Raw genomic sequence first — 25,807 nt, 5'->3', positions numbered from 1 at the left:
TTACCAAAATGCATATCCAAGTGATGCGATATATAAGCTTGAGCTGTAAGTCCTAAACATTGTGCCCATTATTAACTACTACGGATACATATCCAAGAGGTGAAAAGCTTGAGGTCTAAATCAAGTTTTGAATGGCATGCGACGTTGGCAGTCGCTGCGTGCTCATGGCGCACACTCCATTACGTTCCTTGTACAATGCCTTGCACTATAGAATACCTGGTGGGCTATACCTAAGACGCGCTGTGCATTCAAAACGTGCACTAGTGCTCACCTGTTCTGCGGCAGAGTAGCCGAAGAGGCACCGGGCATGCCGGCAGCGTTGACTGCGGCGGATGGAATGGCCCTGGGGCTGACGTAGACACCCTGTGGAGGCGGCAGATTTGACTGCGAGTTGCGCAGGTACGGGTTCGCGTACCCGGCACGGAACCGCGGGTCTATCCCCTGGCCCAAGTCATTGAGAGACTGTGGTGAGCTGCCATAGAGGCCGCTGTCACGGCTTGCGTTCAGCTGCAGCGACGCGGCACCAACCGGGGGTGGGTTGTAGTCGCGAGAGTAGTCTACGTAGGGGATGTAGCCATTGTTGTTCTGGGCCTCCTGCGAAGCAGCAACGACAAAGACAACAAATGCAGAGGTGTGCCTTTCTCGATAACAACTTCATTATATATATTGGCCATAGCACCTTTAGACTTGCTTACTAGTTAAGGTTGCGAACCTTTTTGGTGTTTGTAATCACAAGAGGACTGTACAAAAATTGCAATTTTTCTGAGGCAATTTTCAACCAATGAAATGTATCAAAGCTGAAACTCTCACATTTTAGCGAATCTCTCCACATCCCCATTCCCATTCCCGCAGTCATGTGGCAATGCATTGGTCTATCCTTAACCCAGTAAACTAGCAAACCGGGTCAGCTCTCTTTTGCCGTTGCATTACCTACATTACGTGACTTTCTTTTTTCATTAACCTCCCCTTTAGCACCAGTCACAAGCCTGCTACCATGCCAAAAAATATGTTTTGGAACTGCTTGGGGGCTGCAGGAATAGTTTTGCAAGCTGATTGAACTGCTGTTGGAGCTAGTTCTTATTATCTCCTGTTCATTTAAACGCCAGAAAGCTGAAACCACATTTTTACCTCCGTTTAAAAATAGGGAACCTTTCTTGCTATACTAGCAAGGATGCCTAGGATAACAGAGGTTACAGGCACCTTTTTATAATGCATCATGATCTGATCGTGGCTGCTGTTGTGTTTTGCAGCAACACATATTCTCTAGGAACACTGTTCAGCGGTGCAGCTGTGCAGCTTGTGGAGAGTTCTATAAGACACCAGGTATAGCTGCAGTGACAAGCTTACCGATTTTGCGGGGAAGGCTGCGTCAGCATAGTCGGCTGTGCTGTTGGCATACTTGTAGATATCCGCAGCGTCGTGTGTACGCGCCGATTCACTATTGTCCTCCCAGTTGCGGTCATGCTCGTTGTTAGAGAGCGATGATGCTGTCCGGATTTCAACCTTGATGTCTGAATCTCCAGAAGACGCTGAATCCGACTGCTTCCCTTTCTTTTCAGAATTGAAGTCGTCATCTGCATGGCCACAAATTACAGATGGAAAAAATAATTAATACATGATACCTCATTGCAGTGCAACGTCAGTGCCAAGTGTTAGTGTTTTGCGAAACGATGCTTCACCCGCCGCGGTGGCTCAGTGGCTAAAGCGTTGTGCTACTGAACCCAGGGACGCGGGTTCGATTCTTGGCCGCGGCGGCCGCTTTTCTGACGGAGGTGAAAGGCAAAAATGCCCGTGTGTTAAAGATCCCCAGCGCACGTTAAAGATCCCCAGGTAGTCAGAATTAATCCAGAGTCCTCCACTACGGTGCGCTTCATAAACAGTGTAGTTTCGGGGCGTTAAACCCTATAATCAAACCTAACAATGCTTCGCATGTTCCACAATGCTGCATTTTGGCCAGTCGAGCTACAACCTTGGTGTTCTGGGGGTGAAATTACATTCATTGCTGTACTCAAGTCCCAGTTCATCTCACGAGCTATTGCATGATGAAATTCAAAGCACTACAACCAACAATTGAGCTGAAGTAAAAAAAAAACATTTCTCCCCTAGCAGATGCAGTTTTTTGAACCTTTCTCTCATCATAGGAATAAAAAACCAGTACAAAAATTTACACCTTTCAAAGTGCATCTGGATTCCAAATTTAGTATCACTGCTGTAAAACTCTGCAAGCAATTGTGAAAGCATTTAATGGTGGTGGGTTCTCAGAGATGTATGTCATCATAGCTTAGAACTTCCAATGAACACCTGCTACAGTACAGCTAACACATAATCCGCCTGAAAGTTGCTTCATGCAAGGAACGCTCAAGGATGTAACCAAAAAGCATTTTTGCGACTACACGCATAAGCGATATGATATAATAGTAATACGAATAGACACCTTTATTCCACAGTGCCTAACTTAAACCCAGATGTCTTGGTCGCCTACTCATACAACAATTATGATGATTAAAATAAGCCCTTTCGGAATTGCTAAAGCAAAACACCTTGCATAATTTGCTGCAGTAGACTTCTGTTATGACAGCTCTTTTACAGGCTTCAAAATTATATACATTGGGTTCGAATTCACTCGCGAGCATAATTTTTTTCTGAGTTGAACCTCTTTCAAGTAAACGTGTATGTTTCCCACTGAAGATCTGCGGCGTTTTTGTTCAAAATTACTCAGGAATACGTTAGGTCACTATGGGACATACGTTATTTGAATGCCACATCTTAAAGAAAGCAAACAATGACTTCATCATCCGTCGCGCCCTCTACTCCTAATACTATTGTCGGAGCAAATTATGCAGAGTAATGATGCAAAACAAGGTATATCACATTACCTTTAACAATGTTCTTCTTTCGCAGGCAGAGGATAATAGAGATCGTCACGGTCACGACAAGAACGATGCCGCCAATTACGCCGGCCAAAATGATCAACATTGGCAGGTTTTCTGAAATTGCAAAAAAAAGAGATTGCCATGAATGAATAAGATGGCGCTGAACATTTGGGCAGACAGTGAGTGCAAAAAGAAACAGAAAGAAAGCCTTATCTGCATACCACTTCTCATCGTTGGACTACACCTTGTAAATACTCCTCGCTCAGGATTCAGTTTACCACTATGTATTAGTTCGAAAGGTTATGTTCCTTGTTTTATCACGGTTCTACAGCCTCGTGGCTTGATTAGCTGATGAAACCCATACATTGCGCTTGCAGAGATCTTAAATGCACGCTTGGAATATGCACACTCACTCGCACTAGCACGCACTAGCACGCACATGCCGGCACACCCACTCGCGCCTGTTCTTTCATGTGAAGTGCGATTATGATTCACATCCTAAGCCGCTCTTTCCTTTTTCCTTCCCATTGGAAAGAAAAGCGATAAGGCAAGATGTTTTTCTTATCGATACGCTGCTCAACTATTTCATCCTGAGTGCCAAAATGTCGCTCAGAAAGATGCAAAAGCCTGGTAATTTTTATTTTCTTCTCCTTGTACACAAAAAATTCACCCGCATTTCCCCGAAGGGGAGCATGGGGAAGTGCGAATGCACGGGTGATGCGAAGGAACTCTTCTTGGCCAATCGCCCTAAGTGGGTATGTGGTGCGGACGGACGGACGGCGGTGGACGCGTGATTCAGGGTCGCTTAAGATAATACTGAGTGTGGAATTAAAAGCTATTTAATTCCACACTAGCCTGGTCAAAGTTTCAATGACTTGTGGGCTTGGCGCCTCGTGATCCCGATGTATGCTATAGGATTCAACCAGGGCTTCAATCCCATCTCGGTGAGGTATATTTGTGTACAGAGAAGTTACATCTATAGTCACAAGGAAGGCGCCATCAGGGATGTTTATGTTGTTAATTTCCCGTAGGAAGTGGTTAGTATCACGAAGATATGCCGAATGGGTAGCGAAGGAACTCTTCTTGGCCAATCGCCCTAAGTGGGTATGTGGTGCGGATGGACGGACGGCGGTGGACGCGTGATTCAGGGTCGCTTAAGAAGTGCATTCGCACTTAAAAGGGTGGGTGCTTTGCCACACCTCAAATGTCTCAGGTGGCGGATCCTTCAAACTTTTTACGGAAAGGGTGCTTTGCCACACCTTCACTCACAATGAGGTGAAGCTCCCTTCCAATAATACACACAAAGAAGGCTTTGCCACATTCGAAGTTCTGGTGAGGTGAAGCATTTTCAACAAAACCGGTGGGTGTAATTATGGGACATCAGTAAAGCATCATACGTGTCTATCTAATTGTAATTATTTGTTGAAGTTCTTGAGTGCTAGATGCGCACGTAATTCGTCTGCGTCTAAGTAAAGCTTAATAACGTCACGAATGACTAATCAACGTACTATGAAATGTGCTTTCTTCCACAGTGTTCATAACCCCTAGGTCACCAATAATGGAGAAGATGTCTTTAGAAGAGAGGAGGTAAAACGGCACCCATTACGGCAGACGTTTGAGCCACAACTCACTTTGTTTCCGGACTGTAATAAGTCTCGTGTCGTAGCCGAACTGGTTCCATACGGAGCAGTTGTACTGCCCGAAATCCTCTTCGGCGGCGTTATGAATGATGAGCAAGTTTCGCAGTCCATTTGACAAAGGTTCCTTGATTATTTCGTAGCCTTGATTATTGTCGATGTCCACAAGCTGCGAAAGGAATAAAAACATGGATAACTTCGTTAGCTGTCACTATTTTCCGTCAAAGGCATCAAAGACACGTTGGCAACGTCATGTTCGCGCTTGCAGAGAGATTGATCGGAACGTCACAACGGGATCGTGCTTTGTAAGCAGTCATTCGTATTTTGGTATTGAATTTAAAAACCACAGCTTTTCCAGTCATGTGGAGCAACCTTTCCGGTTTAACACGCCAATACCAACTTGCTAATGTACAACATTTTCGGGCGTACAACCCGCGCCGGTATTTGATGAATCGTAAGAGTAAAGTTTAAGTGTGGTTAATAGGCGAATTGTGCCTCGAAGGGCAGCTTCACCGCAATGCGGGCGGTACCGTGATGCATACATAGCCACCAGCCGTCATTGAAATCTTCCTCGCGAGCTCTATTCTATCCGATTTATCAGTAAAGCGAAAATAGAGGTTTTACTGTTCAGCTTTGAACTTGCCGCCATCCCATCTTTATCGCGAGCGCGCTTGCTTTTGCAAAGCCGGATGCCGCCTTGCGGTGTCACAGAGGATGAAATAACAGGCGCCGCCCATTGCACAAGCGGCGTGGAAGCTTCTGACAACGTGCAGATATCTATAAGTAATCAGCTCGGTGCATGCGCCTTGCCATGCAGCATTACAGGTTTTAAGAATTGTCGTCGGTGAAAGACGCAAAATCCCTTTTCTGAACATCAATCAGCCTCCAATCAGGTACGACGTTTTCTAGCTGGCAAAGCACGTACGACACGCCGCCAGCCCCGAACTTCTCCGCCAATCCTCCACCAGAACAAGTTACACGAAAGATGTGCGTGGCAACCATTTCTGCCGAACAAGCGCAACCGAGCTGGGCTCATAGGATGACCAGTGAGCAACCGATTACGGTCCTTAGGCCAGCAGCCAGCAGCAGCGCAAGTGCTGCCGCTACTTGGAGGATCATGTTTCACGAGCTGCAAATTGAATGTCGCCGGCAGCAGGCTCGGCGGCGGGCACTGGTAACAAAACAGACGCGGAGCCACCGACGGCCCGGGCCGTTGTTAATCACGTCGCGACCACATCGCGCCGCACGCTCGCAGCGCCCACCGACTCGGACGGGGCTCGCGGACAAGTGAGCACGTGTGGACACCAGATTAATCAACGAAATGGCCCAGAAAAGCAAATTGTCGACCAATGGCAAAAGGGAGGAGCAAAACTGCGCGTACGAAGAGAAAACGAACAAGCATGTGCAAAAGAGAACTTGTCGAGACAACGCAGCGCAACCCACTGGCCTGCCGCGCCTGCCAGAGAGCGAACAACCCTACAACATGGCCCGGAAAGCAGAAGCGAACAGCGTCCGGCAAGCCGTCGTCTTTCGAGGGGCCTCAATCAATACTCATTAAGGAACGTTTCGTCATCGTCAGGCTGCTTCCTCGCTTCACTTCGCCACCGACTCCTTTACAGGATTGATGGCCGCCTTATCTTTGCAGTTTTTTGGCCCTCTTCCGCGCCCTATCTCGTTCCTTCCCGCCCCCACCGCCACTTCCCCCTCAGAACCGCCTCGCCGGTTTCCACCCGACATTCTTCGAAAAGCGCACGGCGCTTCCGCACGCCATCAGAAGGGAGAAGCTGTTGGCCTCAGGGTTCAACGAATTGAAACCAGCCAGATGACCGCCGAAGTTGCGTACTTCCTTAAATCGCTTTTTTTTTCTTTTTGTTCGCTTCGTAGGAAATGAACGCCCGAGAAGAAGTTCAGTCGCGGAACTACGCGATAAATAAGTGCAAAATCGCGCGCGAAAGAATAGACAAGAAAACGTCGAACGTCTCCCGTGCTGCTCGGCTCGTTTTTCATGGCACGAGTGACCCTCGGGGGGAACTGTTCAAATTAAATGCCCGGCCGTAATGTCAGCCATACCGCCACTATATGCCCCATCGCACCGCTGCTGCTGCTGCTGCGTTTTCCATGTCCGAGGCTGTCTAATTTGTCGCGAGTGGAGTCTAATAACGGGACTGTCGGAGCTCGTTTGCTTCCATTTCCTGAAGCCACGGTTCAGCGAAAAGATCGTTGAAACAAAAGGAAGGAAAAACGATTTCCGTTATTTCTGTGTATTTTACTCTCCCGCACTGGGAGGGTAGCGCCTAGTAACGCGTGTCTGCAACGGACCAAGCATGTCAGTCTCCAATAACACGAGCAGGGGGTTTAGATACATTAAGCAAATTACCGAAAGCGAGCTCTGTTTCATTAAAGGCCAACGAAGCGTACCCGAAACAAATACGGACCTGAACGTGCAATCACGTGAAAGCGCAGAGTATGATCGTTCTCCGTTACGTTGGAATAGTATCATCAAATATATATATTTAATGGCTACGCTGCAACGCAGGCTTGTCGCAGTCAATTAGGTTGTTGAATAGGTTCACCGAGGCCAATGATTAGGGAAATTAAAATAGCAGTAAGCTGGAAACAAAACGTCCTCTGGTAGCAAGAGCTACCGTTGCAGCCAACTCACCAGTATATTATTCTGGGTATCAGTCCTATTACCCGTTGGAGTATGTTTGGAGCAGTGCTTGTTCGGTTTTCCTTTCATAGCTAATTTTTTTAATTCTTTTTGATCCTTTCTAATAGTATGAACGTAGCCACTTTAGAGACTTAGAGAACGTAGCCATTTCGGAGACACACAAAAGTTTAGCCGTTTGGGTCCACATTTTTCGGCGCGAGTTAATATATACTCGGGGAAAAAAAGGTCCCATGGAATTCCGCCGTAATAGTAGTCAAGACGCCCATATTTTTCGGCGCGAGTTAATGTATACTCGGGGAAAGAAAGGTCCCATGGAATTCCGCCGTAATAGTAGCTAAGACGCTGTGCTGCCGCGATCGAGTATGTAGCGCGTTTAGCTTGCAAATTGATCGGATGCTTCCTCGCAAAGGTTGGAAGCAAGAACGAACGTGCGGGCGAGATTTTAAGGCTTGTGAAAGAGGGACATGAGGTCTAGAGGGAGCTACATTCCTCTACTATGGCGCGCGTTTTTTGCTCAGTTGTAGTCTCGGTACGTAAGAATATTCCACCTGTGCGGTTTCCTCTGGCAATGATGACAGCCTTCTTGCCAAAGCAACGGTTTCATTCGTCTAGAGTGTTACGTTTTTATTTATGTTTATTTACTCTAAATTCGTCTTTCTTATTTGTGCTTTTCACACTCACACTTTCTTTTTGGAATAACCATGTAGCGCTTTTATAAATTGTTGTCCTTCCAGTCCTGTAATTCTGCTTGTGTCATACCTTGGCGTACTACTCTCCGCACCAGTGAGTATTTCTAGCGCCGTAAACAGCTAGACACGTCATATGTTTATTACGTCAACCGGCAGATGGCGCCACTACCTCCGATTCACGATTGCTCCACGAAGGGGGTCTGCGCGTTCCGAGCGCGGTACCTTGCAGAGATGTCATGCTCTTTAAATTAGGCAGTTTTAGAATAGCGGACTCTGCCTAAAATAAACAGTCACTGCTGCTGAAGTTGCGCTGCTGCAGTTCCACGCCTGGTTCATTATTGTTGTTATTATTGCTATTCTTCTTCTTATTTTTTGTGGGCGCGAAGCGCTTGGGTTCATTGTAAGCAAACTTAATTGTGAAAAGCGATGTGTAACAGGCCCAGCACGTAGTAGCGGAGCCAAGCATAAAAGCTAAATATACAAAGATAAAATTATACGGCATGAAAACGGAATTTAAAAAAGGGAGTTAAAGGAAGGTACCTGCAGGTTCCTCGACCAAGCAACCCTGGTCGGCGGTGGAACGGATGTGATGACGCACTCCACCCGCACCTGCTCTCCTTCCACTCCGTACTGAGTTGTCGGGCTGCTCACCTTGGGAGGGCCTGCATCGGAGGAGAGCAGTTTGAACACTCGAGTGTAAAAACAAACAAACAAACAAAAAACGTACGTGCGCGTTTTTTTTTTTTCATTATCCTATTCCTTTCCGCCGTATGGCACAGCATAGCATATGGTCGCCTCAATTGCTTTACGGCACAGCGGTTTTCGGTTGTGTATAACGGTTGTGCAGTCTCGTTGACTACAGAAAAAGGCTACACAAACACGTAGCAAGCGCGTGTCTGTAGAGGCCGCTTACGTCACGGCGACAACGACACACGTCATCCAAGGAGGACGAAGTTAGCACAGCAACTGATTTCTATAGAAAGCACTATCAGAAACAATGGACCTTTTCGATTTACCAGTCCTGAGCGGTCCCCAGGACGTCCGAGGACTGCCTTCGGACCCACCGAAGGTCCCATTAGAACAATGGGCAAATCGAACGCCGTATCCCATCCCCGGAAATCCGCGGACGATCCAGGACTGTTAATCGAGGAAGCCCAATGAAAGAGAGGTCTGGGCAAACTTTGGGGGCGCGTGCGTACCTTTGACATAGACGTGCACATCCTGGGTGATCTCTGGGAAGCCGGGCACCGTGGCGCGGCAGGAGTAGCGTCCAGCGTCGCTCGCCTTCATGGCGGGGATGACGAGCGTTGGCTGGCGCGCGAGCACGCGGTCGGACGCCTCGTGGCGCCACACAATGTCCGGCTTGGGGTTCGAGTCCACCTCGCATCGCAGCGCCACTTCAGCGCCCTCCTCGGCGGCGACCGTCTCGGCGGCCATCTTGAACGCCGGACGGTCTGCGCGCAGGGACGAAAGCGTCACCGCGGAAAAGGCCGTCAGAGGTTGCAATTGCCAGTCACTTGAATTACCGTTCTTAGATCCTTTTAACAAACTCACAGAAATATCACATCATTCCCGGCAAGGTATACAGAGGATATTCAACGCATCAATGCACGTGAAAGATTACGGGCTTTTTGCAAAGAGGAAAAGGCATACGGGCTGTTTACAAAAAAAGAAAAGGCACAGCCTTCAACCCGACCTCTTGGCCAATTTCTCATGGCCAAGAAAATTATTTTGCCAGTTCACATCATTGTGGAACACTGTTTAAGTTCTCTCGTGGTTTTCGGGGTGTGTAAGTGGCGAGAAAACGTGAACGAAATAAAATTAACCCTAGAATGTTTGAAAAGATAGCAAATATGAAAGCTTAAAACTAAAGGACCATGAAGGCAGCAAGTAATTCTGCTTCAATAAACAAAAATTACGATGTGTGACTATCAAAGATGTGTGATTACGATGTGTGACTATCAACAGCACTTAATTAGCTAGGTAACTAATGAAAAGCAGATAGGAATACGATGCCTGGGGGCATTCATTTCACTCGCAGAATGATGTCACCGGCCTGTAGAGATTAGCTGGTGCTGCTAAAAACGAGCAAAAGATTTACAAATGCATGTTGCCATTTCTGTGCGTATTTTGTACCGAGACACGAAAGCGCCGTACTCTGGCCGTAAAAAGAATACCAGGGACGTTGGTCACCGGAACGTTTTTTTTTTTTCATTGAAACATGACCGTTCAGTCGGCTTGTTGTCCAATTCTGATCAAATGTAATCCTAAGCTTGACGTCCAACGCCTGAACAACCAAGGTATCTACGGCCCCGCCATTACAGAGTTGAACTGCCCCACTACGTTTTCCCTAAGCTCATAGCCCATAGGCTGATTCTTTGTTATGTCGGACCACGTCCTTAGAAACGGAGTCTACGCAATTAAAGTCCGTTCTTTTAATTCTCCGCGGCATGCTTCAGAGAGGCATTCACGCGCCTAATAAAGACCATAAAGAGAGCGGGTAGTTTAAAATATGCCCCTTTAAATACAAACTGTTTCGTGATAAAAGGATCGCTTCCCGCCGAGCATAACTGTAGTGTAGTATGACCGACTTCCCCACCTTTTGAACAAGACAAAGTTGCATGTTGTTTTCAAGTTCCCCCCAAGTCTCATCTCTTTTAAGCGTGTGCATTTAATTTAAAAATAAAGCGAAGTTCGTTCAATTTAAAGTAATCTTGTCATCGCGTAAAGACGGCTCCCTAAAAGCAGTAAATTGCGAGTTTCAGCTGGCTAGCGCAGCTACAAATAGACGTCTATTTGCTGCGGGCAGTAACGTTCGCGACAGAATAAACTTCCTGGAAAGAAATCGAACGCTTCGATCATAGCCGCCATAAACAAGCCAGTGTTGGCGGTCTACGTTAAGAAACAAAACACCCTCGGAAACTCGCCCGGGACAAACGGTTATTGACAGCCTTTTTCGCACTTTCCAAATGTTAACAAAAAAGAAGTAAACAACGGAGGTCCCTCAAAAAATATTGAAAATGGGGAAGGAAACGGTCGGAAGGAAACAACGGGGTAAAAGGAACGTCTGAGCGATCGGTGGTCGCGCACGTAAATTTGGCGTATGAAGCGGCGCACACATACACAGGAGATGTCCTATCGCCCTTAAACGTCACGGCTTGTTTTTTCCCCCGCTCCGGAGATGTTTTGCAGGCGCCCATTTGGACAAGCGAAAGCTCCCTAATCAAATTTTGCGAGTTGCCCCTCTTCGGTGGCCGTAGGCGCGCATTTACGTTTCTGGGCCTTTTCTTTGCGGGGAGGGCGAGAAGGGATGGAGAAAGAGACGGACGAAAAGGCGTCAAGGACCGCTCTCGGGTGTAGTTCACCGGGAAGAGGATGGCAGCGGAGGAGAAAAGAACGAGAGGGACAAGTAAGTGCGAAGAAATACACGCCGCCAAGACAATAGCAAATAAAGGAGTAAAAGAAGGAGGAAGAAGAAACCGGAGCAGTCGGTACGTCTCGGCCGACGCTATACGTGAAAGCACACGCCACGCACGAAAAACGCAGCGAGAGAAGATCTCATTCGCTTCTGACGCCTCGTCTTTTCTTCTTCGTCTAGCAGCGCTCTCGTGAACGGTTTCTCTTCCGCTTTGAGCACTCGCTGGCCTCTTGTTGTGTCTTTTTTTCCGTGTCTTGCTGTCTTTTGGGTGTTTGTTTTGATGCTTCCGCGTCCCACTGGTACACGGCGAGCGGCTATGTACCCAGCCGAGTGTGTACGTGTATAATATATAACAGGCGCGTTTTCGCACGGACCCAGGCGGAAGAAAGAGAGGAAGGAGAGTTATGACTTTCTCGACATTCTGTTTCGTTACAGCGCGGCTCAGAACGAAAGAAGTTGGGAGACAGACAGGCTTGTGCTCTGGGCACTGCGCTGAGAGAAGCTCGAAAGATTTGCTCGAACGGAATGTAGGTCAAAAGAATACGCGTGCTTTGAAGATGAAACTAAACGCTGCGCACGCAGGAATAGGAAAAAAAAGTATCCCGAGGTTTAAAAGAAAAGGCGTGTAGAAGAGACGCGCGTCACGCATTTACCCAAGGACAGACAAGTGCCGCCGTCACTGTTCTAATCCAGTAAAAGTGAAAGATAGAGGTCTCAATACCACCCCCGGCAGTGATTTGTTTTTCACCGTCCTTTAGTATCTTTTTATCTCTTCCTTAGTGTGAATTCCCGAATTTTTTTCTCCGTTTGTGTTTGAGCACACGCTCAGCCAAATCCGACCAGTTGTTCTAAGGATGTTAAGTGGACAGTTGAAAGCGTAATTGCAGCAATCAGGAATTCAATTTTGGACACTCCAAGTTCATTCTACAATGGAACGCCCCGAGCTGTTTCGGTCGCCGTTAATGGTAGTATATTTCCCGCGAAACTGTTTCTATCTTTTGATGAGCATTCGGGATACGGGAGGCTGTGTTTTTTTACTTCGTAGAGAATTCGTAAAGAAAAAGAAAGTCATTACCATTGCTTTTTCCTCGGCTACAACAGCTAAAGCAGGAGTACTTAGTGCCAGTGTCCATCGGAAACAAGCCTGCTGATTAAGAAAGTGGCTCTGAAAAACGAGGCGTTCGGGTTATTTGCGGACTCAAACGGCGTTCGTTAAGAGCAAGAAGGAATGTTGGCGACAACCGGACACGAACAGGCTCAGAAGGGAAGAGAAAGCTATAAATGATTGGGAATTGGATAGAGAAAGAGAGACGGGGTTCTTTAATTGAACATAAACGGAAAGGGTATACGCGCAACCACGCAATCACGCTCGCAAGCACGCACGCACGCACGCACGCACCAAAAAGGTAGAGGGGCAGACAGTCACAATTGGTACTCACAGTGAATATTGAGCGTATGCGTAGACTTCGTCGTTCCTACATCGTTTCGGGCTTCGCAAGTGATCGTGTCTCCGTTGAAGTTTCGCGTCACCCGTGGAAGAACGAGCTCCGTCGTGTGGTCGCCCGCAATGATCTCGTCGTTTCTGTGCCGAAGAGAGAACAAAAGGAAAATGCGCGCTTAATAAAGGTGGCTTAATTTCCGAGAAGTACAGCTCACAAAGACGGCAACTTAGATGAATCGTTCCTTATGAATGTAATGTTCGAAACGCTAGACTACAATAGCGCTCGTGTCATTTGCCTCATTTTCTATGTAGTTCGCGCGCCGTATTTTTCAACCATGTCTTCTTTCCTTTGCGTACAGAGCTGTAGCAAGTGCTGAATGTGATAAACGATGTCATTCTCGTATTCAAGGCACCCCTAGTTTAGTTGCTATCAATAACAAAAAGCGCGGTTTGGCGCAGGTTCGGCAGAGATTTCTCGGAATGTAGCATGATGCAGGAAGATGTACCCTTAATGCTCTGGATTGCGATCAAAATCATTGTGTTCAGAAGCAATCAAGTCATTGCAAATCCACAGAGAAATATTCCTATTATTTTGTGGGAATTTATTTTTTTATTTAAAATACCTTACAGGCCCGGGGGCATTGAGTAAGGGGGGTTACATGAAAATTACAGAAGGTGCAAGCAGCCAACACTCTGCAGACAAAAAAAAATGTACGAGAAATGCTTCTGCCATGTAGGGATTCAAAGCATGAAGGTCTAAGGGAAATAGACACCATTAAACTTTGAGAACTTCTGACTTGCCCTACGGGGCTGATAAATGGTCTGAACAGTACTGCTATTTTTGATCTTTGATTGGTTTAGCACATTTCTGAGTTGACCATTGAACGTTGTAATATCGCATATACATGGTATTTTGCAATTTCCGAACGCCCCAGAATCTCGTACGGCCGCAAGGTGGCGGATGCACGGTAGCGGGAAGCACAGTACGAAGAACCAAAGACGAAACGTCGCTCGTCACCTTTTTCGAATCCGGTCACAACCGGCTGACGAGGTCAACGATACACTTATCGAATATCAGAGGCCCATCTAATAAGGCCATGAATACATATCTGCATGAACAAAATATTGGTCCTATTTAAAGCTATCGTTCCTACCTCTCTTACCCGCTACAGTACCAGCCAATAAATACGAATTACGGTAGTTGCGTCCCACAAATCCATTTCCCTACCCGCCGCGGTGGCTCAGTGGCTAAGGCGTTGCACTGCTGAGCACGAGGTCGCGGGTTCGATTCCCGGCCGCGGCGGCCGCTTTTCTGATGGAGACGAAAAGCAAAAACACCCGGAGCCCTCCACTACGGCGCGCCTCATCGCCTGCTCTGCGTCGGCGCGTTAAACCCTACAATCAATCAATCAATCAAATCCGTTTCCCTCTACCAATACTATACTTCAGAGGGGTTTCGCGTTGAATTGTCGCTGGTAGTAAGTCTCCACAGTTGCACGCCCGTGGTTTGCTTTGCCGCAAAGGCGGTGTGAATGCGGAGATGCATTCTTTAGAGGCGCGTCACAAGCTTCTTTTACAGCTCCACTACTAAATAAAAAGCCCATTAAGGAATTGCGCTAGAAAGAAAAGTGTGAATTTGTCCTCACAACATCCATACCGCATCTAGTTCCCCAGAAAAAAAAAACAAGGAAATAAATTCTGGTTAGCTTTTTAAAGCACTAACGAAATCCGAGCCAAGCATTCCGCATTTTGAATACAATGTGAAAAGAGTGTGCCGATTCTTTGCCCAGTTCACAAGTGGTTATGCTGACAAAGGAAGAAGCGAGCTTTTACCCACAAATGCGGGCTTGAGCAGTTCCTGATGCTCAATTAAGTAAGTTCGGCGGTCCTCCCACGAAGCGAAACCGCATACCCCACGAACGCACTTTTCCCCATTTCGGCCGCCATTGTTTAGGTAGTTATTTTTCTACTGTTTGTCCAATTGTTTGTTTCAATAATTCACCCTCGTTTTCCACCCTGGGAATGGGATCGCGACTGCGTACGTCATTAAATGACTATTTTATGTCATATTTTATTCAATACGAGCCGCTGCAGTTGAAATGTGTAGGCGGGCACGTTCGGTCAGTGCTTGGTGTTGAGCGACGAATTCGGGATTGGTAGACGGGTTAGGGATTGGTGAACGCTGTCCTGGTTAGTGTTACAATTCTGTGCGGTACACAAACAATGGCACACAAACGCTGTTTTCTGCATTAACTAGGGTTAGGTACAGGAAGGGAGGGAAAGCCCATCTTGTGGCAATTCGAGCTATACTAGACACTCTTGCGAGTCTCCTGTCATTTACCCCGAATGTATATGCCAGCCCTCCTAGCTCAAGCTTGACGTTAGAACGACTTCGGGGTCGGCTAACTCGCGTCGCTATCGACGATACTTCCTTAGCATATCGGTTCTTCTAGGTCGTCGTTAAGCTGCAAAATCTAGAGAAGGATCCGTTTTTTTTTAATTCTCTCCTCTGAAGACGACGAAGCTGACACTGACGCATAGCCCTGTGCTCATGCAACCGTGACAGGATCCTTAAAAGTGCAAAGAACAGTCGGTGCAACGCTTGTCTATAACACAGCTTTCGTACTTTCGGCCTTATCCTGCCTCGCCTGACCTAGATTTCAAGAAAACAACTGCGGCGTTCTGAAGTCTAAGACCACCCTGTCGTCTCCAACGTGTTTTTGTAAAGAGTACGTTTCGGCAGTTCGACAGTTGAAATTGAACTTGCTGTTACCGACAAGCGTTTTGCTGACTGTACATGCTCACGCCTCAAAAAAAAAAAAAAGAAAGTTGCAACACCGTCTACCGTTGCTAAAACAACGTCTTCCCACGTATTCCCCCCTTTTTTCTGTGCCCGGTACAAAAAAAAAAAAAAAAAACGTATGTTCAGCTAGCTCACAAAGAAAGCCGTTTTCGATTTTTGAGGATGACGCAATGGTGAGCTCTGAAAGAGAATTGACAGCAGCGCGGGTAAAATCTCGACCTGCCGCAGCCTTCGTTCGGAGAAAAGAAAAGAAAGGGGGCGTGGGGTGGGAGAGGGCAGGTCGAAACACGGAAGCAGCATTGCTCGAGCTGGAATTAGTGGCTGTTAACGAAAGCCTCATGTTGCAAGTCAGCACCAGCCCAGTGGGTACAACCGACGGTGGCGGCAAATAAAGACAAAGGGGGCCGACGACTCCTCGGGGGAAACGTGTCGGGAATGCCGAGGAACGATTCGGGCACCGTGGGTAAAAAGTGGGGCAGACAGCAGCGACACGTTTACAGCGGCACGCCATCGCGACGGGCGGTTAATTCAGGCGAAAGCGCGCCCCTGCACGTCTTTCGCTTTTATTTTGGGTACAAGAGGTCTCTCCTCACGAAGAGAAGAACAGTTTCCGATTAGGAAATGGCTCTGCTGCGACATGTTTCTGCTTCACGTCTCTGCTTCTTTCTACCCCCCTCTCTCTCTGTTTCTCTGTTTGTCTCTCTCCCACTCCCTCTCTGTCTTTCTTCCTCTCTCTCTCTCTCTCGTCCACTCCATCCCTCTGTTAAGTGCATTGCCTCGCTCTTTGCGGCGGGATTTTCCGGACTTTCAAAAGTCCTTCCAATCGCGCCAAATGCACCGCCGTAAACACGGCTTTTCGGAAAACCATGGATGCAAAAAGCTCGAGAACATCGGCCGCCACGCGCCGCCGTCTTCGAGAAATCGGCGCCCGAAGTTTCAACAGCGCCGGCGCTGCCGAAAGAGGTCGCGGAGCTATAGAAACACAAACAGCGCGGCCGCGCTTTGTCTCGCTTCTGCTCCGCTTTCCAGCAACACTGCCTTTCTGTTTCCACGTGAAGAGCGACTCGCGCGGAAGAGGTTTTCTCGCGCGCGGCATTCGTTCGCGGTACACGCCAAATGCGGGTCAATTTGGTAATCTCAAAAGAGCGAGCACGCCCAGCGAGGGAAAATACGAACGGCGGGGAGGGCCTCGGTTCTCGAATAAGCGGCTTCGATCTGCGCAGCACTTACGGGTGAGAGTTATGGGTGGACAATCAGCATCACAAAACCAGCGCCGAGTGCTTCTTTCACGCGGGTCCCGGCGAAGGTGCTTTCCCATCTTCTCCTCCGCCCTCTTAAGTCGGCGTGCTCGAGAGGAGTGCACCGACGGCACCGTGCCTCTCCAATGTCTCTCTCCTGTGTGTCTGTGTCGGTGGGGCGGTCGATGCGCCAGCGGCAATATCGCACTTCTCGATCCGCCCAGGCGCAGAACCCGGGGCTGGCTGCTCTCTTCTCCGATCGCCGCTCTTGATGAATGCGACCCGCCGACAGAAGGGGGTTTTCGAGGCAGCTGCCTCATTCGTCCGCCGATCCCAGAGGTGCGATAATGAAAAAGGGGGAGACAGGGAAGGGAGAAAGCGACGCGATTTGTTGCCTCCACGCTCCGTTTCGCTTGCTCGCTGCAGCCGGCGATCCTGCACGGCCGTTCTGCGGGCGAATCATATCGCGCAAAACTCGATTGTTGCTCATTTCGGCACGAGCGCCGCTCTGCCCCCAGCGCGGCTCGGGGTGACGTTCATTCGCGGGCAATTCTGCGCATCAGCTTGACTTAGTAGTTTTCATTCCGTAGAACGCCGCCTTGCGTAGGTGTTGTGATAAAATAAGGGACACGGTTTCTTGAATGGTGTTTAGTTTTGCAGCAGGACTTGACGCCGCCTCTCGTGGAGTAAGTTGCGGGAGTCGCAGAACTGCGCAGCGTCTTCTCTTTGTTGCTGGTGGATAGTGGGCGGCCACAGATGTCGCTCTGATCCGTCTTGGTTGGTGGAGCTTTGTTGCGGGCTGGAAGTTACGGGCGCATTGAAAGAGAGTAGTTCCTCGACAGAGCACCCCCCCCCCCCCCAGTCGGTTTGTTTATTATCCATCGCGTAGTTAATGGCCTCATGGGCGTCTCCGAGCACAGCTCTCACTCACTTTCTCCTTTAAGATTCGCTGGATCCCTTCTCCCAACTCCCCATTCTGTGGACAGTCCCGTTTTTTTTTTATTGCTGAGTACGTTATTGCTTGCAGGTCCGGATTAATTGGTTCTGATAAAACTGCGCTTGGGTTCGCATGCGAGTGCGTACTTTTGAATGCTGTGGAGTGCTTCGCACCACAAAACGATGCTAAAAAGAGGCAAGATTTCCGCTCCTGATAGAGACATTTATGAGTAAGTTCTAAACTTTTTTCGGAGTCATTTCTGTAATAGGCAGCAAACCGTTTTTCTTCGCTATATAGAACTTTTTCGAATCCATTTCAGTAATAGGCAGCAAACCGTTTATCTTTGCTATATAGAGCCTACATCGCTTAACGTAAGTACCATAGTACCTCAAGGCTGTTTTTCTTCATAGCCTCACATTATTTCCGTTATTTACACTCAGCCAACTGTCTATATTGGATCAGGTTAAAACGGCCATATAGGCAGACGCCGCGAGACCCAAGTGAAAGTTTTTGTGATGCTAGTGGAGAGGGAAGCCTTGTAAATGATTGGTTTCTCACCAATAGGTTGGTTCTTAATTGCAGTAATACGCTGCACATGGTTTTTTCTCGTGGTTTTTCACTGTGCGCACAAACAGATCAATACTGACGTCTTTTCTCTTAGTATAATTGGGAACATTATGCACTGAATGTGTCGGCAGTGTTACGCGCTTAGGTGTCATTTCACACCGTTACTTTAAATGGGAACCGCCTACTGAACCTCTCAGTGAGAGATCGAGTTCTGTTTGCTTTATGTTACGAAAATGAAAGCGGTTCCGCTGCAATTGTGAAACCTTACTGCCCGTCGCCACTAGCTATCCGCTCACACGGGGTGTCACGACTCAATAAAGCTGCTCTCTGTTGGTGGACCTTGCCTTATAAATATAGAGAGCCATCGAGTGTTCATTATGTTAAGTACTCCTGTTGCTAGCATCACATTAGCTGACGCAAAAGGGAACAAGACAACAAAAAAGTATATCGAAAACGCTCAAGCCTAATGTGACGCACGGTATCACGAAAGCGTAATTCGAATATTGGAGTCCCAACGTTTCTGTTGCGAACAAGGCAACGAAGGAATAAAAATTAGCCAAGCTTGGCGTGACGTACGGAAGCATGAGACAGTAATTCGGATATCGGCATTGCAGTGGTTCGCTTGCGCCGTATTGACGGCACGACCTACTCAACTTAGCACCATTTTGTTTTCGTAACCGAGTCCCCCCCCCCCTTCCCCCCCCCCCCCCCTTCCCCCAGTGGACACGCCTGGGAAAGCGAAATTGCTTCGCCCGCCGTCATTTATACCGTCTCGTCCGAGCTGCACTGCGCCCGTTTCGGCCGGCATGTCGAAATTTCTGCGTTTCCAGTCAACTCGGCTTTTATTTTACGTCTGTGTGGGGCTGTCCCCCTCACCGTTAGCGTCATACGTGGCTGGTAGAATGCGTAGCGGCTACGACAGATAGTTCCCCCGCGTCCTCGTCATACCCAGGACGCGAGCTTTTGCATTCAAGACACGAAGTCGAATGCCTCCTCAGAGTGCGCAGCCGCCCACTCTCTCTCCTCCGCGCCGCATTGCACTCACACTCAGCTCAACCCTCCCCCCCCCCCCCCCCCCCCCCCGCCGAGACCGCCACCCTCCGACGCGCCGTCGGCAGCGGTGCCTGCCATTGCCGATGCAGCGCGGGATGAAGCGACACTTTTGAATATTTCAAAGCACGTCGGCGTCATTAAGATACTTTCTGCTCCGCGACCCGGCTTTACCCCTTTTTTCCCCCATTCGAGGGTTGAACGAAAAACAAGAACGCTCGTATATAAACTATTAACACCGCTCAGCAGAAGTCGACGCCCCACTCGCTAGGAGGGCTTCACCGCATGGCACGGTAGCCACCAGGTCGAGGCGGCCTTTGCGAAATCCACTCAGCGCTAAGCGCGTAGCCAGTGCGAGTCATTTGTTACGGGGCAGCGAGCGAATTGGGCCGGGAAAGCGACGAGGAAGGAATGAAAACGCGAGGCGCTTTTGCCGAAAGCTCCGTCGGCATGGCGAGCGATACTCTCACCGTTTCGCTGAGGCGAGCGCTATCGCACGCTGCGATTGCCTTCGATTATTCAGACGTGAGCGGAGAGCGTTGCCGTTTCGGGCGCAGTTGGGCCGAACGATTCCCATGGCTTGGTCGCGTGCTGGCGCTACGCGCTGGCGTGTTTCATTGGTTACGAAGCGAATATTCCCTGAAGTTACTTTATATAACGAATTATCGTATATAACGAAAAATCGGTCACGCACACGCACGCGCGCACACACACACGCACACACACACACACACACACACACACACACACACACACACACACACACACACACACACACACACACACCCACACACACACACACACACATATGCACACAAAACGAGCAGAAGGAACATAATAAACGGGAAGTCACAAATAAAATAATAAACGAATGGTTACTTCGGGCCTCGACTCCTGTTTATGCATGTTGGATGAGCTGGGTGAAAGTAGGAATAACAAACCGCATTTTACTTGTCGCTGGCTGACAAAAAACTTGATGTTCCGGGACAAAAAACGCGCGTAAATTATGTGACTTACCTGTACCACTTGTACACTATGTCTGACGGGTTGGCCGTTGCCTGACAGTGGAAGTGGACATCGTCAAACTCCGATATTTTGTCAGATTCCACGGTGAGGGTGATCTCAGGGGGATCTAAAAAAAAAAAAACACGCACATGAAGCTAAGAAAAGTTACGTATTGGGATGATAAACCCAAAATACAGTGACAAGGTAAAGAGATAACCGCCCAGATGTCGGTATGAGCACAAGAAACAGCTATACCCGTCCGTTGACGCTATAAATGATTCGTATCATCGACAGGCAGGTTAAGGAAAAGAGAACGATGATGTTCGCGAAAGAAAAGGTATCTGAATTTTCAGGTTTGGTTGCTGTGCGTGCATCAAAAGGAACAATGCTGGAATAAATCGACAGGACATTGAATTGGGTACAGCTCATACGCCACAGCACGAAAAAGACAGGCGTCCTGCCAGTAAACACTTCTTCCACCTTTTTTGTCGCCACCAACGAGATTGCGCTAAGATTGAACGTTTTCTGCGGTTAAACCGGGGGCTGCAACTACATGGCGCCCACTTTTGAGAGCTTTATCCAGTGCGACCGAAGATCTTCGGTCTGGGTACAGCTCGACAGAAAGGATCGCAATCTTTCGGTGAATTGTGAAGTTCCCAGAAAGAAAAAAAATACGCGTGAGAAGTAAAACTAAAACAAAACACGCCAACAAAAAATGCCAGGGACACTGCTTGAAAGAGATAGAGGAGGAGAGAGAAAGAATCAGAAAAAAAAAAAAAACTAGATCCAACTACCAGGCCAGGTAGGGGGACGGGTAGATACTATACACGAAGCGATCGCTCGGAGAAAATGAGGAATGCGCGGATCGCCTAGGTTGATCGCAGTAACAAAAGGCAAGCCCACGCGGGTAGCAAAACTCCTGCCAGCCGTAAGCGGCAGAAGCATTTTTCTTCCGGTAAGTCCAACAAAGACCGTCGTGACGGCGACAGACCTTGCTTGTGGGTAAATTGGAATTCCCATCGTGCTATGCGCGTTTCAATCCTTGGGCCTGTGATAGGTGATGCCGATAAGATGAGTTGGAACTGAACCTGGCACGTAAACTCCCAGATCTTCAAAATGTTTGTCTCTCTCTCTCTCAAGAGAGAGAGAAGGAAGTAGTCGGTGGTAAGAAATAAGAGCAAGGCACTTTTTTTTTTTTTTGCTTCTTCTTAGCTGGGTACGGCGGCTCCCGTTTTCGCGGTTGCACCGTATCAAGTGGGCACATATACACAAAACTGTCGCTGGAGCCACGCTCGAAGCAAGGAGGCCGATTTTAAAGACCCGCAACGGTAATCGAGTCAAGTCCGGGCCGGTCGGACGAACCTAACTGCCCTCTGTCACGTTCAATTCTCCATCCCCGCCATTGCCGCCATCCCCCACGAAGCCGACGGTTCAATAACCATTTGAGCACTCTTTACTCTGTTTCCCGACCGTACTACATACTTATTCATCTACATTTCTTTTTGTTTCTTCCGCGTGGCTCGGATTTCCTGAGTAGAAAAAAACTTCATCTTCTTTTGATCCACTTCAGAGTATATATTCTCAAAATTCGATTAGGCGAATTTGAGTCGCGAGGGAATTATGGATATAACCTTTCGCTTTGGGAGCGTATATAAGTAAGTTGCGGGTCACCAGCAATGTGATATGCCTTAGCTATTGCTTCCACTAGAGAAAACTTACATAAAAAATATGAATAAAAAGACAGAGATCTTTCCTATTTCCACTACCCGCCTCACGTGTTGCTTTTTCGTGTTTTTACCCCTATAAGACTTATATAAGGGGCTTCTTTCGAAACTGCATGTTTTTAAAATATCTGAGCCCGCGGGAACTCGTACAATTAAGATATGTAGTTTAAATTTCAGTCCTCAGGAGACGATGAAGTGGACTGAGTGGCCTGAGGGAGCGTTTATGAACACAGAGACGCTAATTTCATTGTGCGGTCAACCGAATTTGATATTTTGGAAGTTAATTAGGGAGCTGGACATCGAAAGCAGAAAGAAACCTAAAAATCTGCCACCACGAAAGAGAAAATTGTATCGGAATTAAAACACTTTAGCGCTCAGCGAATTTCATGTAAAAAAAAAAAAGGTTGATGCAAGCGGTAGACTGTAGTCGCGGGTCTCCTTCGCCAGAAATTGCTCATTCTAATAACACTGGTAATGACTATAATAACAAAAATTGGCCGTGACACCGACGGCAATAATCCACACGAAACTTGCTTCGCAAAGTAGTCAAATTTTCTAGATGTTTTTTTCTCCTGTAACATGTAAATTGTTTGTCTTCGCGCAATTTTTATGACGTTATAGCTCGCATGACGAACATAAAGTGGATACGTTATGTATACGCACTCTTCTCATTGCAGCTCTGTTCGAAGATTTTCGTTGAGCACATCTCAACCGCGCGTTTATGAAGCTTCAGTTTTTATCGGTGTAGCAGCGCCAGTACGTGTCATTACGCTACCAACGCACTTTGCTACGTGGACAGTTCAGCGACATCATCTTTCACTGTTTCTTTCGCTGGTGTATTTGAATATTTCATAAAGGCGCACGAATGAATACAACAGCAGTGAAGCTTGATTCCATAATCATCATAATCACCACTCTAGGACAAGCATATCTTCGATACACAATCAGCTACTACTACCACCACCCTGTGTTACTCAGGTTCATTCTTTCAGGGCGATTTTCTTTTTTGCCCAATACCTACACCAAAATCTCCATCGCCTGCTCCTTATTCTAGTTTCGGCCCTCAGCAGTTATTCTGTCCCCTAGGCGGTCTGACTGCTGGCGGTTCTTCTCATCGCACAACCGCCCACCTTCACTTCTTTTATTTTAATTCGAGCTAGGACTACTTCTCTGCAAGTCTATTCTCGAATTTTTGACGCTCGCTTCCCACTCCTAGGTGATACACCTATTTTCCTTCTTTCTTTTCTGTCATATCCGCTGACGTCCGCAAAATCGGGAGTAGCCTTATTTAATAAGGCCTGATAAAAAGTCTAATGTGGGCGCACTCACACTTGACCTCCATGCGTATGGAGGCGAGCATGGGCTGCTTGAGCGCCTTGTTCTCCGAGCGGCAGACGAAGGTCTTGCCGTCGTGCTCCCTGCTCGGACTCAGCGTCCACGTCAGCGCCGCGTTGGCGCGCTTGCCGTCCGACAGGGGCTCCGTCTTGTACTCGACGCCGCTCGTCACCACGTTTCCACTGCCGTCCAGCCACGTCAACTGTGAGAGAGAGAGAGAACAGGCACGCTTGTAGGCCTCACTCCTTGCTCGTACAGAAAAGGGGAAGAGACTGAGGGCATTCGCAGCCGCCGCTATTTCGACGGCTGCCGCTAATGACGCAATCGCTGGCATTCCTACACTTTTGACAGCGTGAGTGCCGATGCCGGTGCTAACGCCGCTTTGTTACGTCACGCTGTGAAGGCCTACTTCGCGTTTGTAAACAAACATGTAGGCATTAAACGCTGAATGCGTAGCTGACGCCGTGCCGGTTAAGCCACGCCAGCTGGATGTTTATGAGACACAATGTTTGCAGCGGACTGCGGCACGGCCGAGCTAGAGCGGAGGCGCGCTGTGTTGATAGTGCGTAGCCTTGTTTACCGCCAGTCCTCTGAAGTGACACCCCCATACTGCTCCGCACGGCTATTGGCCTTGCTTTGTTTTTGACATATTTGCACCTTGCTCGTTTTTGTTGCGGTAGGTAGTGATTGTTAGTGATTGTTTCGTGAAACATGGAGTATGTTCGACAAATAGGGTCACGTAAGACAGTGCCACTTAGGCTAATCGGCCAGTGTCGTCTGATACAACCCCAAAGCGCCGCACCGCTGTGGAGCTATAACAAGCATAGTGCGCACAGTACCAACAGCAGTGCGCACTGGTACTTCTATGTTTACACGTACTTTGGTAACTTCCATTGTTTCACCCCCCCCCCCCCCCCCCCAAGTTCCAAATTTTACAGCTATAAAGAAAACCCCAGGCCATTTTCACTAACGTGAAACATGGGAAAGGGCGAAGCATGCAGTGTATAAGTATATTAAAAAATTGTAAGCATATTTCCTGCCACACGGCACGCGCTGATTTGGCGCCGGAGAAGCGCCGGTCAGAGGAGCAATCACACGCTTGGTGAGGCGGTGGCGCCCTCTCGCGATGAACCGTATCTAGGCGATTAAATGAGAGACAGACTGGCCGTAAGTTGCCTTCGTGTCACGCGCCGCAGCATGCTAATAAGTATGCTAAGAAGTAGCGCGAGGCTGGAAAACGAAGTTGCAAAACGAGTGTCCCGGTGTGTTCTTGATGAAACGTTCCAGCGCGAGGCGCTGAAAAATGAGTGACCCGATGCTTTAGTACCGTAACTACATGAGAATACGGCGACATGAGACGACGACGACATGAGACGACAACAGCCCGAGCCAGTAAGGTTCTTCGCCCCTAAAATGGATATGCATTACACTTAATGGAAAATAGTTCGTTCTGCAAGCTTACAAGCCTTGCCTAACTTGCGTCTGCTCTTCCCGGCTTCAGCCAATGGCACAGCTATGCATTTCACGTCATATGTTCTAGTGCGGGAAACGAGCTAGTTAGTCGCACAGCCATTCCCTATTGTAATAATTATGTATAATATTAGAGCGAACTTTATGTCAAAATTCTAACGATTCTATGTTATGATTCTGTGTTAAAATTCTGTGTTATGATTCTAGCGAGGCAATCTTTCGAATGGACCAAACTTGTGTTTTGTCGGCAATGGCCCCTTCAAGTGCTGGCTATGTTTTTTAATAAGGCATCATTTCTAAAAGAACGAGTCAGGGCTTATTGCTGAGAATAGAAATAGCGCGAAAGTAGATAGGAATCTCAATGGCTATAGGGATCGAATCAATGCTAATGAGACACACAGTAGTTTGGCGTTATTTGTTAAAGAAACACTTTCCCCACTAAAAAGTTTACCATGCGTTGTATTTCGCCTAGCATTCGCCATGAAGGTATGCATGCGTCGCCGAGACGCCTTGCCGGCTGGACCTTGGAACCACTGACGGCTGCTGGAGGCAACGGCGTGAACGCGGCTGAGAATCGCTACACTGGTATGCTTCGTGGCGGGCAGATCCGTGCGAGAGTAACAACCTAGCTGCTTCTTTTTGTCTGGATTCTCACACTTTGCCATCAATCGACTGGGACTGCAGCGACAGCGACGACAAGCGACCCGTTGCCACTAAACGCACCCGGTGAGATTGAGCTTCGAAGGAGCGCTTCTCCCCCTCTCTCTCTCTCGCTCTTTTCTCTTTTCATTCCTTTCTATTCTTTTTTTAACGCAGGATTCGTACGAATCGATTGCGGGGAGGCCCTAAGCATCTCTGGCAACGCATTACCGTGATTGCTCGCGCATATTTCACATTCCCTTTTCGACTGCCGCCGACGCTTCTCACGGGCTCTCCACTTTCCTGGCAG

At 48.1% G+C, this 25,807-nt stretch overlaps 1 protein-coding gene across 4 annotated transcripts in view; it reads right to left on the bottom strand.

Moving 5' to 3' along the window:
• Positions 1-25,807, bottom strand: part of LOC144178522 (irregular chiasm C-roughest protein-like) — a 413,379-nt gene that overhangs the window by 2,226 nt on the left and 385,346 nt on the right. For all 4 annotated transcript variants that reach the window (XM_077706443.1, XM_077706440.1, XM_077706441.1 and 1 more), the window contains 9 exons: positions 23,383-23,590; positions 20,342-20,456; positions 12,728-12,870; positions 9,070-9,324; positions 8,411-8,532; positions 4,505-4,679; positions 2,877-2,987; positions 1,348-1,574; positions 272-594 (listed from right to left, as the gene is read on the bottom strand). In XM_077706443.1, coding sequence (XP_077562569.1) covers positions 272-594; positions 1,348-1,574; positions 2,877-2,987; positions 4,505-4,679; positions 8,411-8,532; positions 9,070-9,324; positions 12,728-12,870; positions 20,342-20,456; positions 23,383-23,590 — 1,679 coding nt within the window. The remainder of the gene's footprint in view (positions 1-271; positions 595-1,347; positions 1,575-2,876; positions 2,988-4,504; positions 4,680-8,410; positions 8,533-9,069; positions 9,325-12,727; positions 12,871-20,341; positions 20,457-23,382; positions 23,591-25,807) is intronic.

This window comes from Haemaphysalis longicornis, unplaced genomic scaffold, assembly GCF_048455015.1.
Source record: "Haemaphysalis longicornis isolate Haplotype H1 unplaced genomic scaffold, Haemaphysalis longicornis Haplotype H1 scaffold_4, whole genome shotgun sequence".
In the NCBI taxonomy this organism is placed as follows: Eukaryota; Metazoa; Arthropoda; class Arachnida; order Ixodida; family Ixodidae; genus Haemaphysalis; species Haemaphysalis longicornis.
This window is presented reverse-complemented; position numbering and strand designations above follow the sequence as displayed.